The sequence below is a fragment of the Anguilla anguilla genome, chromosome 3 (genome assembly GCF_013347855.1).
Source record: "Anguilla anguilla isolate fAngAng1 chromosome 3, fAngAng1.pri, whole genome shotgun sequence".
NCBI lineage: Eukaryota > Metazoa > Chordata > Actinopteri > Anguilliformes > Anguillidae > Anguilla > Anguilla anguilla.
The window spans coordinates 12,118,119-12,134,430 of record NC_049203.1 but is presented as its reverse complement, the minus strand read 5'-3'; the positions used below and the strand labels follow the sequence as shown (position 1 = coordinate 12,134,430).

The 16,312-nt window shown below is 41.5% G+C and overlaps 1 protein-coding gene across 1 annotated transcript; it reads left to right on the top strand.

Moving 5' to 3' along the window:
* The first annotated feature begins 5,320 nt into the window (after window positions 1–5,320).
* On the top strand, window positions 5,321–14,963 carry LOC118222750 (pinopsin-like). The gene is made up of 4 exons (XM_035408547.1): window positions 5,321–5,699; window positions 8,779–9,107; window positions 12,518–12,751; window positions 14,514–14,963. Exons 1-4 carry the CDS (start codon window positions 5,321–5,323, stop codon window positions 14,751–14,753), a joined length of 1,182 nt encoding a protein of 393 aa, XP_035264438.1. The 3' UTR covers window positions 14,754–14,963.
* The last annotated feature ends 1,349 nt before the right edge of the window (window positions 14,964–16,312 follow it).

Sequence of the window (16,312 nt, the reverse complement as noted above, 5' to 3'; positions counted from 1 at the left end):
TTAACCCTGAGGGCCTCCGGTTCCTTTGTTTACTCACACTGCATCTTCATTCCAAGAATCCCGTCGATATAACACTGGAGTCACAACGCCCCAAACTAATTTAACAAAAGCCCACGCTAAACTGAGTTATTTTAGCCACTGTAAGTCTGATCGATGATCTATAATCTATAGGAATCTTTCTCTATATCGCTAACCTTTCCAATCTCCTGAACCAGAGACATGCCCCTGACTTGTGCCATCCCCACCTCATTACTCTCCTCCTTTGTTCATTAGCTGCCTCAGCTTCAGTCCTGCTGCAGTATTGCTGTTGGCCGCTAAAGCAAGACTGCCTGTTCACACATGGCATGTCTGTGCCAGACCTACCGTATATTTTTCATACCTCGGTCAAGCTACTGTAGGCCTATTACAATTTTAAAATATAGCAAAGGGGCTGGGGGGTGGGTGGACAGTTTCAAACTTGGCAGACTGCCTTCAAGGACCGGATTCAATCAACATTTGTCACATAACGCAAGACTACATGCTAAAAGTTCAATTGCCCAAAAGAACTCTCAATTGTGTTTGTTGATACAGAATAACACTTGTAGGCTTTTTGTTCAGGAAAAGGTGTAGAGATGTCGAAAGTAATTTTTTGGGGGTACCTGAATTGAAATGAGAAAAACTCACCGTTTCTTTTGTGGCCATCCGTCCCTTGTCCACTGTTCGAAAGGGACCCTGGAAGATCATTGGAGGGAGGGCAGAAGAGTGCATCTGGACTGGGAGTGTCAGACCTAGCGGAGAGGATTCCATAGGCCTGACTCAGTTGATGATCTGCAGAGAGTGGCAGCCCCCAGACATTACCAGCACCGGTCATGTCTGTACTGAACCTTTCTCTGTATTCTGGCTGTTAACGTCAAAATTGGGCAGGTACACGTTTCGTTTGTGCCAGCTGAGAATGACAGAGCTGAGCACAAAACAATCAAACCTTTCTGTCAAAATTTGTTCACACTCTCAAGTAATTAAACATAGTACAGTTGAAGAGATAAAACTAAGTTTTATGACACTTTAATTGGATGACATGTCATAAAGTCTACACAACGCTTCCTTATGATTGACAAAACAGCAGTCAAGATAACATATTACACCTTGTGTGAAATTTATTCTGACATTAATTATCCAGATATATTCGCACTTTCCCTTAAAATCATAATGTGAACTGTCCAACATCCAAAGGGTGAAAGGCATTTTTTACTATGTGTAGGTGCAGTGCAGGTACGCTACACATACAGTACTTATGAAGTTACCGTGTACTTACAGTGCATTCGAGCTCTTATTAGGGTCATTAATGTGCAAGGGGGCACTCAGAACAATAACTCTCAATCACTGCTCACTCTGCCCAGGTAGACCATCTTATTTATATCAATATTTTCTACCTACTAAAGGCATTTTGCATATGTGGCAGAGCTTAAAATGCACAGTTCAAAAAAATCCTGTTCAGTGCATTAAATATCTGCATCGGATGTAGGGAAATTGATGAACCTTCTGTGAAATTGTGTGATTCTTGTTTAAAAGATTCTCTCAGTGTATCTTCAAGGTCTATACCTGTGTCTCCATCTTGCTTTTGCCTGGATTTCCGCCAGCAATTTAGAAGCGGAGAAATTCACGCTAAAATGGTCCCTCGTTAATTGCCTGAACTTTAGTGAGTTCAACGGAATACATAATCAGCCACACTTATGGCATGTCCTCTCATTATTTGCACCCTTAAATGCATGTATTCATATTCATTAAAGAGAGAAAGCACCTTGCGATGACTCACGTAGATGACACGCATACTGAGCTTCCAGCACCGTGTGCCTGTTTGATGCATATGACGCATGTTTCTATGGCAGAATGCATCGTATCTGTGTCTGAAACTGGTCGCAAATGTTTAGTAAATCTGGCCCAAAGTATGCCACAGTATGTACATTCCTCAATGTGATCATCACATAAGGCAAAAGTCTAGACCTTGAAGAAGAACAGTGAGAAATGTGTCAATTCACCTGCACCGAAGTTTCTTAACTTCTTTTTCATGAAGATTATTTAAAAAAAGAATGACAAATTATGCAGATTTTACACAAGCTATTTCTAAAACAAAGCATGAATAAGTTATATGTATAAATGTGTATAAACAACATCAAGGCATTTTTGGAACATTCATAGTTATTAATCATTATTCTGTCACTGGTGAGCATTTCATGGACACTGTGCAGATGCAGATCTTGACATTGTCAAAAGTTTTACATATTTTGAAAATACATTTTATCTGGCATGTTTTCTCGGCGTTCAAAGGGCCAAGAGTGATTCCTTGGAGGGCCGCGCTAGCCCTGAGTGGCCAGTCGAACTGCCCTGCTCAGCTACAAATCTGCAGGGCTGATGGGGCACTGTGGGAGCCTTAGTTATGACAGGCTTTTCTGGACTTGAGCAGATCTGTTCGCTCATCCATCTTTAAAACAGAGGTCACTTCGCCTGGGACTCTGGAAGCAATGATCCTTCTGCTCTTTTGCTGTCACCTGAAAAAGTGTAATGGTACACACAGAAATGCGGAGCACTTGCAGTTTTAGTACTGCACAATAAGCTCTACAGCTTGGACTTGGACACGCATTGAGACAGTGGAGATTTGCATGTCTTGCACTGTTTCAGATCTGGTGTGAAGACACAAGAGACAAATACCTCCAATAACGCATTTAGCTCTAGTAATCATGTGCTGTCCTGTTTAACATGGTACTGTACCTTACACCCCGGTCAATGAATGTGAAACTGGCAGCATAAACCAGACCTTTAAAAATAAGATTTGTCGTAATGGACTACCAGATTTCCACTGAAGAGTGCTTGCTGCCAAACAGTAGTGTACGATGCTGCCACACCAACTGGGCAAAACAGCCGTCTTTTTTTGCAACCTTTTACATACTGTAGCCTAGACAAGTGGCATTTCCTTCATGTCCATCATACTTCCTGGCAGCTAAATTATAACATAAATCAGGCATTATCAACCCCGGTCCATAGAGAGAGCGGCATAGTTGATTGGTTTCTATTATTATGCAGAACATAATTGATCAATTAAAGTGGCTTTAATTGATCAATTACATATTTAACTCGCCTCACCTGGTTTCTTGTTTCGGAACTGAGCTGTGGGCTTTGAGGTGAAAACAATAAACCAGCACACCCGATTGGCCGGCTAGGGGTTGAGGACCCCTTGGCAACAATCATGAAACGGGTGATAAATCATCGCTCCTCCTTTGGAGACAGCCTCGGCTGTGCCCAAGAATCCTGGAGAGATTTCAGGAAGCGATGGTCGGACAGAGAAATGCACGGCCAGCCATCTGGAGTGGCACAGAAGGGACATTCGGGAATGTTTATGGGACTGGGAATACTGAACTGGGAAAGGGAATGCATTCTTTCATTTCCAATCCAGATCATTTAGATGACTTGGCCTTTTGGAAAAGGGGGGGGCGGGGCGGTCATTAATAAATATGGCAGATTTGGGAATGCTCTGTACAGAAGGGGGGTCTGCGTCTGATGGATTGACTGTAGTGGTGGAGATAGCATGCTGTGTAAGTGAAACTCCTTCATTGAGTAGGAGTGGTGGAGAAAGCATGCTGTGTAAGTGAAACTCCGTCATTGAGTAGGAATGGTGGAGAAAGCATGCTGTATAAGTGAAACTTCATTGAGTAGGACATACTTTTAAGTTATCCCCACACCTTAGCTGTAACCCCATTGGAGCAGGTTTCTGGCATGGCTGTCTAAAGCCTGTATAATACCTGTGCAGTTGAATGGTAATTACATTGATTTTCTGGTGCTGCTCATTCACAAAATTTTCATTGATTACAAAGGCTGTGTTCACTTATAATAAATAGCTCCACTAGATGAAAGACTTCTCCTGAGCTGCAATATCTAGCCAGTGGTAAATCTGCATGGAGAAACATTTGAACATCAAAAAGGTTAACACTGATTTTACAATCAGGCATGGTTTTGTAAAGAGGAAAATTGGTTGGTTGACAAGAGAGTGTTCTTGTGCTTTGTCAGGAAATGTAGAATTTGCATCAAACAATTTAGTAAATGCTCTTGAGGAATGCTTCTTACAAACAATTCAATCTAGAAGCACAGTACTAAACATATAAAATTAACTAAGCGACAGAAAACTGTACAAACAAGTGCAAGATCATGTTTTTTAAAATTAATTACTATATGAACATAAAATCTGTTTATTTCTGCTCATGGTGATACTGTTCAAGGTTTTTAGTGGAGTACGATTCTTTCTTTTGAATTTATTTTGAAGAAAATTTTTTTACAAAACAAAGGACAAAGTGAATTCAAATCCAGTGTCAATATACTTGCTCTGACCCCTGACCCTCACTTTTTTTCTGAAAATATGAAAATTTGCCAAATGAAGGGTACATAAAGGGATTCAATTTTGATAAGAGTATAGGGGTCTAATATTTTCCTCAAATACCACCGTACATGAAGAAAACAACTTTTTCTGGTGGATTCTGAAAACTCTGCTGTCAGATTCAAGCTTCTATGAATCAAGTCTACTGAAAACACCTTGTCAAAACGCCACAACGATTCGGGGTAGCCTGCTTCAAGTGTCAACGTAACGAAACATTTATGGCAGTTAAATTGTAAAAAGGTATTCAGTTCTTAAAGACGAGAGAAATAACTGACAGAACATAAAAAGCGAAATACAACTACATGACTTCGTGAATCATGCTAGAATAAATTAGATGGAAATGTCATATCTATAATCATAGACTTGAATGTGTACGTATTGCCGCTGGTCTTAGCTTTTTAAGTTCCACTTATTTCACCTGGTAATCGAAGAGAGAGAGAGAGAGAGAGAGAGAGAGAGAGAGAGAGAGAGAGAGAGAGCTTTTCTCTGGTATCTGTAATGTACGAGCATTAAGGCTAAAACTGCTCAGAAATCAGCCGCAAGGCTAAACAAAATCACAGCAGCTGTCATATATTATGTACTTGAGGCTCGCTTCCCCTTTCAGGAGCCCATCCCCCGTTAAGGGATTAATAAAATCAAGGAGTTTTAAAAAACCAGAAGTAAGGCAGTGGGCCGCGATCGGAGATCGATCGGCTCCTTTGTCCTCCCTGGGGGTTCAAACGTAGTAGCCTAGCCTACGTCCTATTCTCCGAAAAAGGAAGAAGAAAAACTCTTAAGACATGGCCATAAATTGAAGGAGAACGGAAATGCAGACAAGTGAATGACTGAGCTGTACAGCACGCTCGTTTTACTTTTACTGAGTTGGAGCCTTCTGCATTTCGAGTGTAGGTCCTAGCTACTCGTGGTCCAGGGGTTGTCATGGTTATCCACCGCTGGAATGTGAATTTCAGCACTAGTGACAGCTCCCTTTTAAACTTGAGCACAAATATGAGCTTCCTAGAACCCGTGGTGCCACAGCACCCATCCGGTTTGAGTAGGGCTGGCCACACGGTGGTGGCAGTATTCCTTGGACTCATCTTCATTCTCGGAGTCCTGAACAATTTCCTCGTTCTCCTAATTTTCGCGAAGTTTCAGTCGCTCAGGACGCCCATCAACCTGATTCTGTTGAACATCAGCGTGAGCGATATGCTCGTGTGCATATTTGGCACTCCGTTCAGCTTCGCCGCGAGCCTCCACGGACGATGGCTCATAGGACATCAAGGGTGCATGTGGTACGGCTTCGCCAACTCACTTTTCGGTAAGTTTTCCGAAATCGAAAGTTTCTCATGTCGTTATTTAATAAAATACTATTATTATATACTAAAATATATAGTGATCAACCATTGAGTGCACGATAAAATAAATATTATATTTATATTTTTGATTATATTTATGTGCTTTTCGCATTTTGGTGCCATTTCTGTTTTAAGAATTAAATAGTTAATTATGGTAACATAAGCAACACTCACGGACAACGACCGTTTGTCTACGTTGTGCATGGTAGGTATAATTCTTCCATTGTGGAAACTTCTGGAGTACGAATGTTGTTACACTGTTCACCGATTGCACAGAATATTATATGCAGCTTCCAGTTTCGTCCCTCTGGAAGCAGTAGCTTAATACGTATTTAGTGAGCGTGAATTTCCGGGAAACAGCACTCTGTGCGATTTATTCAGAAGCATTCTGAACACATCCTCAAAGGAAAAAGTCTGTTTACCTGGTTAATTGATTTCAAAAAGTTGTAGAATCTATTTGGAATGAAGGACTATATCGCAAACATCTTCCAAGAGGTCCAAAGGGTTAGGCTAAGGCATATAATTTAATTAACTCGGGCGGGATTTGATGATGTTGATTGATGTTTTAAAATGGAATAATAATGTAGTTTAAAGAAGCAGTCAGGTTGCCAGTTATTTAGCAGGACATACCGCAGTCTCTTCAATGAAAACATTTGTGTGTGTGTGTGTGTGTGTGTGTGTGTGATGATTACATCTGAATAAATCAATCAATAAATAAAATGTTATTTAATCTTTGAGAAAAATGCACATTTACATATATTAATTTTGCAGAAACTTTTCCTGGGAAATGCAATGCATATGACTGGACCATATAAACAGGGGTAGCCTACTGTAAGATCACACAAATCATGTAAAATAATGTAAAATAAAATAAAATATTAATATTAACAAATTAAAATAATATAAAACAATAACACAAGAAAATGTGTGATTATACACAAGTCATGTTGTGTGTGTGTGTGTGTGTGTGGGGTGGGGGGGGAGTCAATGGTTTTTTGTTATTATTGTTAAAGGCATACTATGCAGGATTGTTGCCTTGGAAATATTGCAAAATACAAATTACAAATCCACCTTCAGTCATATCTGTTATGCACTAGCAATCTGTCCTTGCGTGCATTCACCAAATCTACGGTCCTCTGTCTGTATTTCTTCTTCTAAAATGTGTTCGGGACATTTCTGGACATGATGCTATTTTCTGTGTGGCAATAAGGTGTGACTACAGAGCTTATGTGGGATCAGGTTTCAGCAGAGCATTTGTAGTCAGCTACTGCAATTGCAGAGTTGGAGAAGCACAAGTACTGTACAGTGAAGTGAAATGAAAAACCAAAAGAGTTTGTTCAAAAACCAGAGTCAACCTTTTTCTTAATGACAGCTGAAGTTCACGAATGGTATGAAAAGTGTAGCAAAGTTGGCATGTTTTCTGTGGGAGCTGTAAGTAACATTATTTCTCGCTATCCAGTTAGCTATGTTAGGTAGTCGGGTAGCCAAAGTCTGGTACTCTGGAGTGAGTGGGCAGGTTTGAAGATGAAGGAGGATATTTATTTCATTGTAAACACATGAATACAGCATGGATAAAAGAAAAACTTCATAGTATGCCTTTATACAGTGGTTTGAAAGGCACCAGGGTATTCTGAAATGTATGGTTCGCTGGTTCAGCCACTGGGGGTCCAAGAATCAAGTAGAGGTGTGACTGAGATTGTCCTTCACAAGTATAAGAGAGGAGCAGAGGTCTTATAAAAGGTCAAGTAAGAGGGGGAAACTTTGTATTCGAACTATGAATGCCTGAGAGTTTTGAATCTAGTGCTAACCATTGGAGGGAGATGAGCAGAGGTGGATTTCTGCGACACTGTATCTATATGCATTCGGAGATGCATGGGGAGGCTAATTTAGGAACTTTTCCATGTCTTAGTGCATCTGTGAATGCATATAGATACAGTGTAGCACAAATTCACCTCTGATATTATATATATATATATATACATACATATTTACATATATTGAGCTTTTCTGCAGAACTACAGTATACTTATGTTATGCTGTGGTATGTGGCAGTCTATATATATCATTAAGGAAATATAATTTGTACAAGCTGCTGTTACTATGAAATGTGATGTTTTATATAAACACAAATGATAACTTGTGGAAACGATGGCTGGAAAGATGTTCTAAAGCTCAGTTTGAGTGGATTGGGGTGGATGTATCTTCTGCAGAAGAAAGGATCATTCCCTGAGGCGTTCCCATTGACAGATGAAAAAGATTGCCATGGCAATGCTCCAGTGGGTTTCATGAGTTAATATTCCTGAAAATGCACTTAGAGCCAGAGCTGTATGGGTTATATCATTCAACATGCTCGCCAATTGTCGGATATTGATAGAATCTAAAGTGCATTCATTACAGATATGTGGGCTTGTCTTTTGTGAATATAGTTAGCTAAATTAAATTCCTTTGAGCTTTGCACCTGTTTTTAACTTAAAGGGCTGGAAGAGGGGTATAATTTTTTTCCACTTTATTCCATTCAACCCACTGATGAGTTAATTTTGTGCTTCAACCAAACGTCCCAATTGCAATATGGCCTTCACAGTTGTAATTTTTATTCCCTTCATGAGAAATGATGTGGAAATTTGCAGGGGAAGGAGAAGATGCTAAATATAAATCTTGTTACCTGTTTGTTGTGGGGGGAGGTGCACACTAGCGCATATGTACTCCAAAATGCCTACATCCAGCCACTGCTACTTTAAATGGTTAACATCACCAAAAAATGTAAATTTTATATTTTATTAATCTTTTATTCAAAATCAATAGACAATACTTTGGCTGTACAATTTACCTCATAAGGACTACATTTCCTAAAACACTGACAAAGACTGATCTGCTGTTTTCATTACTCAGCCATATATATTTTTATTGTTATAATATAATATAATATAATATGCTACATTTCAGCTATGGATTTGGCTGTGAAACGTCTTCTTTAAACTCAACACAGCTGGGGGCACCCTAACCCCTGGGCCCTTCCTCCTCCCCCTCCCTGGTCTCCCTCAGGCATCGTGTCCCTGGTGTCCCTGTCCGTGCTCTCCTACGAGCGCTACACCACGGTGCTGCGCTGCGCCAAGGCGGACGTCTCCGACTACAGGAAGGCCTGGCTGTGCGTGGCGGGGTCCTGGCTCTACGCCCTCCTGTGGACGGTCCCGCCCTTCCTGGGCTGGAGCAGCTACGGGCCCGAGGGCGCGGGCACTTCCTGCTCGGTGCAGTGGCACCGGCGCTCGGCCGGCAGCGTCTCCTACGTGGTCTGCCTGTTCGTCTTCTGCCTGCTGCTCCCCCTGCTGCTCATGGTCTTGTGCTACGGGAGGATCCTCGTCGCTGTTCGGGGGGTAAGTACCTAGCCTCTCTGCGCTGCCCGACCTTCTCCCACCGAGGAAATGGAAGCACCGCTATGTATTTCCAATACATAATAATTTGAGCCCAGTCTGCTGGAGAGGCCAAAGGTGATTATGAACGTTCGATGTCATTTAAAGGAGTACCATGGTGATTTTCACACTTTCTCGGTTTTATGTGCTATTTGCACAAGAGGCATTGAAGAAACACAATGAGCAAAGTATTAAATATGTCCATTCTGTATTTTTTGAGAAATATGCGTTTTAAATTCATCGTCCTATTTTCAACCGGTTGAGAAAGTTGTCATTTTGCTACGTCACGAATACAGTAACCACTCCCATTTCCACGCCCCGTAAAGAAATCTGACAGGACACACCGTCCTGCTGTTCAGACAATGCAAATATTTGACTAACGTTAGGTTCACTTATATTAGAGTGCCTTTAGATTATTTCTGGTTATATTCATTTAGCTAGCTAGCTAACGTTAGCTAGCTAGTAGGTTTGCTTTCATAAGGCAATGTTATCGATAACGTTAGCTTGCTAGTTTGCTTTTATGAGCACGTTATAGTTGTGCTTTTATCTTAACTTGGCTAGCTAGATAGCAAAAAATATAATTGGATATAAGTCAACGTCCTTACCTTAGCTATCTATCGATACCTGATATACTACTAAGCTAGCTAGCTTGTGAAAATTCAGTCTCCCAAAGAGAGAGCGTATCATGGGGGTAGCTATGGTAACGGGGCACGGTCTGTCAATCATAGCTAACTGACGGTTCTCATTACCACGCCCAGACGGTTTGGGTGAATTTTTATAGTGGGAAATTTAGGCTTAGAAAAATACGTTTTAAAGTACATTGAAATGACTGAAGAATAAAAAAATTATGCACATTTGTTTTGTTGTTGCCTGAACACAACTGGGAAGTGTCACGTTCAACCACCATGGTACTCCTTTAAACTCTGCTAATTACTGAACAAATATTGTGAAGTGAACCACAACATGGCTAACACATGACTGGTCCCAACACTCCACCTGTCTCCCTTTCTACCGCACCTTTTCAGAGACATCAAGATGAAATAACAATGTAGGGCATCAGTCACACAAACAAGTGCTTTAAATTAGTGTCTGGGGGGGTCTCATTTCAATATTGGCTCCTCCGTCAACCTCAAATACCCTTTACGTTCTAAAAGTCGATAGTCAGTAAGCTGCCGTGCTAGAGTAATGAAAAAAGCACGGTAAATCCATCGCCATTGAGTGGATTGTTGAATTGTTTGTTTTCTTCACAAATCTGTGAAAAAACCTAAATAGTATTTCAACAACAACAACGAAAAAAAAACACTCAATACCTCATGTCTCAAGCGATCGTTATATTATAACAAAGGGTGCCTGCGGAAGATCCCCCCCCCCCCCCCCCAGGCTGTGTCCTGCGGAACAAGAACAGTGCGATAATGAGGTCCATGCTCCATTTTCCTCTTACAATTTTGCGGCCCATTTTCTCCTTTAGCCCACGATATAATGGCCCCCCACTAATGACCGGGAGCCGGCTCCAGTGGCTGGAGACAGATATCACAGTGCGAGCCCATTTAAAGTTAGCCGCGCTATTTTTATTTATATTTAAAGGCTTTCAGAGTGCCGTTTTCTATTGATTTGTCTTCAGAAAAAACCCCACGAAGACGGTGCAGTGGGGAGTCGGGTTAACTGTCGCACAGGGGTCACTGGCCCACTCGGGTCTGTGAGTCATCCTCGCTGAAGAGGAATTACGTAAGGTGCCATCCGAGCGAGGGAACATGTAATTACCCCCACAACCGGTGGTAAAGCGACTGCATTTGCCAGCCCCCGGTTTTACGAAGGAGCACTTGTTGGTATTTTTAGAATCTTGGGGCTTGTCTGTTACTATTGGCAACCACCTGTTGTGCAACTCAGTTCCTTTCTTCTAGGATTTCTCTGTACATCTGTGAGACTGGGGATTTGTGTTCAATTAAGGCAATGAGTGGCCTCTTTCTGGCCAGGGGCTTTTCGTGGAAAGTGATTACCAACCTGTTTAAAAGCCAACTGAAGTGTCTATAAACACACCAGCCCATGGCATCCTTGTGAATGTAAATGATACAATGGGAATCAGTCAATGCAGTACTTTATAGATCCATGGTCTTGTATGGATTTTGTGCCATCTTTTTTACGGCAACAACTGTCTTGGAATAATATTTTACAGGCCGGTTGTTTAAAACAATCCTCTAACAGCCCTACTTCACAACAAGCCTCCAGCCACAAAGTCAATCAGGCCAAGTATTTCAAATCAATGACCAGTATGATGAATATACTGCAGGGTATGATGCCAAATAAGCGTTGGTACGTCTATTTCACAGACATACTGCTCTCTTCATCATTTGATAATACTAAGGGCAATTATACAATGGCAGGTGAAATTCTGAGAAGAAATGATTTAGAAATTCTATAAATGAGTTATTTTGAAGGCATGTCTTCAATCAGCCACATCCAAATATTCAAAGAATGTTGTTAGAAAATGTTAAGAACATAGCAATACTAAGCAATGTATTTTGGCCTGAATTGCGTTATTGATTTTATAGAACATCAGATATACTCCAGAGTCCTGACATCAGCTGTGCAGCGTTAATACTGTGTAACTTATTCTTTCACCAATTCAAACCACCCTTCTACCACCAAGTGCCTCAATATATCGACCGGCCTGGCTGGCCAATCCACAGCGATTCTGGTCTCCTTCACTTTTCTTCCTCAGCCATGAGTTTAAACATACATGTGATGTGGGGTAAGATAGCAGGAAATTGCACTTGTTACTCCATTGGCAGTGTGCTAGCTCGAGAGGTTGGAAGCGTGGAACGGAGATCACGAGTCAGCCATTATATTATCTATTATTATTATCTATTCAAAAAATCAACTTAATCTTTTAAGAGACATGAGCATCTGCAAAGCAGGCATAATGTTGCCGTGTTGTACTTTTGTAAGGCAGACAGAGGTGGAAAGTCCAGGGGTCAGAAAGTAAAAGACCTGCCACGTTTGTCTTCCACCCGTGAACTCAGACAGCTGACTTCACTAATTAGTTTTACCTGGCTGAAGAATTGTGCAATTTCACAAATCCAGGTGCTGGGAACAGAATACTGAAGAGGACATGTACTTTCTGAACCTGCAGTAGGTACTTGTGTAGCCACAGTGTATACCTTAAGAAATATACAACAACAAAAACAAGTAAAAGGTTTCTTTCAAAAATGCGTCAAAGAATTTATGGCATGTGGGATTTGTACTATGATTGGACCACAACAAGCAATATTATACATATTTATTATAGATTTATTATCCTATATTTATCCTACGTGTGATAGTATGTTTGGCCCGGGACGACTGAGAAGAAGCATGACTCAGAGCACCCCCCACAGGTGACAAAGATCAACCTGACGTCTGCGCAGAGGCGGGAGAACCACATCCTGGTGATGGTGGTGTCCATGGTAACCTGCTACCTGCTGTGCTGGATGCCGTACGGGGTGGTGGCGCTGTTGGCCACCTTCGGAAGGATGGGCCTGATCGACCCCGTCGCCAGCATTGTGCCCTCCATCTTGGCCAAGAGCAGCACGGTGTTCAACCCCATCATTTACGTGCTCCTGAACAACCAGGTGAGCCACTAGGGCAGGCGTGCACAACCCCGGTCCTGGAGAGCCGATCTGTGTGCTGGTTTTTGTTCCAACCGATTGCCGTTTCTTACAGCTCTGTAAACTATGCTGCTTCACTCCTGTACTTGAGCACGGTGAAATCTCGGATAAACCGGCAGACTGTGACTCTAGTTGTTGCTTGTACACGTCAGATCAAGATATGATTGGGCCAATTCAATAAATGTTGGGAAATGTTGGCACAAAATCCTGAAATGGATTGGCCCTTGTTGTGCACCCCTGCACTAGAGGAAGTGATATTGTGATTATTATTGAATTTGTGCGGTGAGCATCGAGCCCCTGCCTCTTGGGCCCTCGGCTTATGGATTTCACTGCAGTGGAGTTCGTGCTCTTTGTCATGTCATTTCTGAGAACACCCTGAGTGCCAGTGTAAGAAAAGCCCCAAATTTAAATAAAATTCTGATTATTATCATTATGATTTTGGTCATGGTTACACAGCATGCAAGATTTTGTTTTCAAAATGTCACACAAGCCAGGGCGTGAAACATAACTTTAGATTAAATATGGACAACAACTAAGAGTACCCAGCATCTGTGCCAGATTGCATAAATCCTTTTTTGTCTAAAATGTGTCAAAGTCATTGCTAAATGGTTTACAACAAAAAAATGAACCTTGGCAAGATGAAGTATGATTTGTATTGTTCAAACAGCCCATTGCTGTGGGGTTAGGGGACTGGGATCGTAATGAGCAGTCAAACTCAAGCACCTGGTTGGACCCAGCTGTGATGTACCATTAGGTGCTCAAACATGTAATTAGTTCAGTGAAATATCCAGCTGTATAAACTGGCAGTTTATAAAAAGCAGGCTTTGTCCAAGATAGTTGTTATCTACAAGGGAGACGTGGATAGCATTGCAAATACAGGGGGCAAGAGAACGTTGTACCATTCAGACAAGGTTTGTAACAGGCTATCATTGCCGAAGGAGGGGTTTGATAAATTTTTTTCAGCTGAATAATATGTCACCATCAGCCAAATAAGCTACCAGCTACTTTAAGCTTTCACAAAAAAAGCAAGGACTTGCATCTGTTGTACTGCTCCTGATTGTATAACAAGGTTTTCTTAAGATGAAGGAGTACTTGATCAGTGTTATCAGTGTTCTAGTTTTATTATAAACCATAAATATATTCAGACATCCTACCTGCCGTAATATAGCTTTACATACATATGTTTAATGGGGCTGTTCCAGATTATTCAGTTTATAAGAGGATTTTTGCAAGGCTGATATGAAATGAATATCTACTGTGAAGTTGTAGAATTACGGTTAATGTTCTGTATGCAATATGGCAGGATCTGTAGGTCAAGGCTATACTTGATTCATCACCCCAATTAATCTACCAATTGCTACATTACATTAAGCTAGTATGTCACTACACGGAGAACTTAAACTTCATCTGGGCATACCCCCTAAGAGCCCCTGCCCCTGTCTTATTACAATGTCTGTTTATTATTAAGCTATGCTACGCATGACAAAAACTACACACAGCACTCCGTTCAGCCAACTGCTCCTAGCTGCTTGCACTCATCCTGGTACGTCATAAAAGTGTTCCGGCCTATTTGATCTTCTTCAGGCACTAATGTAATGACTGTATGCTTTTACTTTGATGTGTGGCTGTGTGTAAGCAAGCAACTAAGTAAGTAAGTAAGTAAGTAAGTAAATGCGGACATTGACAAAGGAAAGTGAATCTCTTTTTTTTTTTTGCGGGCTGCCAGTTTTACAGGTGCTTTGTGGCCTTCGTGAGGTGCCAGGCGGACCCCCTGTCCAGCCACACCTTCCACACTCAGCAGAGCAGCAGAGTGGAGGACCATCCGCCCGCTAACAGCCACCATCTCCACCCCCCGAAGGCTGGGCCCCTCCCTGGCAGGCAGGCTTCCTGCCCGGGGGGCCCAGCACGCTCTCAGACACAGCAGGGGGACAGCACCCTGATCCTGGTGGTGCATTACATGCCCTGAGTTCCAGGGAGCGCCCAGGACAGAGACGGGAAGCCCCCACTCAACCCCACTGCACGCCCCCTTGGGGGTGGCCACGTGACTCTGAATCACTACATCAAAAGACATGAGGAAGATTCCTGGCTTCAAAATCTGGTCACTTTGTGGGCCGTCTGGGGTATGGGTATGAGTCCTGATCGTTGCATTAGCGACTCCTACTGGTTGGTCGGGGCGCCTGTTCAGCAGGGAGGGGATCTGGGGGAGATAGCGTGAACCTCCGTGCACGTCACGCTCTCCCAGTGAAACTCCTTGCTGTTAGGTGAAAAGAAGCGGCTGGCGAATCCACATGTATTGGAGGCTGGCATGTGGTAGTCTACACCCTCCCCAGCCCGACAGAGGATAGCGCATCGACCAGGACTGTGATAAACACGGTGAATTGGTATAGCGACTAAATTGGGGAGAAAATGGCAAAAAAAATAATCATCTGGTCACTTTGTGCACACTTGTGCAATAACTGAAGTTTGTGCTCCAGCCCCCCCTACATTGATCAGATGTTTACATGTTTGTTTGTTTTTTGCCAGCCTGATAGTGTGACAGTTCCATCATATATTGGTCTTCCACTCCCCTAAACTGATCCACCCTTGCCACTGTATCCATTCTTCATAATATTTGAGGACAATGTCTGTCTTATAAAATAATAATAATAATAATAATAATAATAATAATAATAATAATAATAATAATAATAATAATAATAATAACAACAATAATAATAACTTTATGTACATGGCACATTTATATAAATTATATATAAATAATATATTGGCACATAAATAATAATAAATAATACATATTAATAAAAATAATAAAATAAACAATGGCAATAAAGCAAGATAAAACAAGAGAACAACAACAAGTTGAACAAAGCTAAACCATATGTATACGCATTTCCCTGTATATATGAGCATCAAGTAGCTGGCACAAATGTAAGATAAATACAGGATGTTATCCCGTTCCAAGCTAATGATGAACACACAAACACACACACACACACGCACAGACAAACACATGCGCACACGCACACACACACACACACACACACACACCTGCATTTTTGAATAACTGTGGAAGGGCCAATGAGAAACCTCTGGAGTCCACAGCAAGTAATTGCATAATAAGAGGCCAAATAGTGTGTGGCTGTGGAAGCTATATATACCCTGTTTAATTTGAATCTAAATTAGATTTGTGTTCCTTATTTATTTTAGACATTGCTTGATAATCTGAGCTTTAATTAAATTGTTAGCAGGTATTTATAAAGAGCTGCATCCTAATCCCCCATCCCATGGTGTTGGTGACTCAGACGTCACTCTTGACATTCTTATTACTGCCAGCAGGGGGAGCTGCTGGTTATTACATTACATTGCATTACATTACATTACATTGTCGTACATTAGTCAACAGTTTTTTCATTACTAGGCCAATATTAATTTCTCTAAACATCTAACGAAAATCAAGTATGAAGTATGGATATGTGCTCCGATTTTTAATAGATGCGTTGTAATAAAGGATATTATGATACTTCT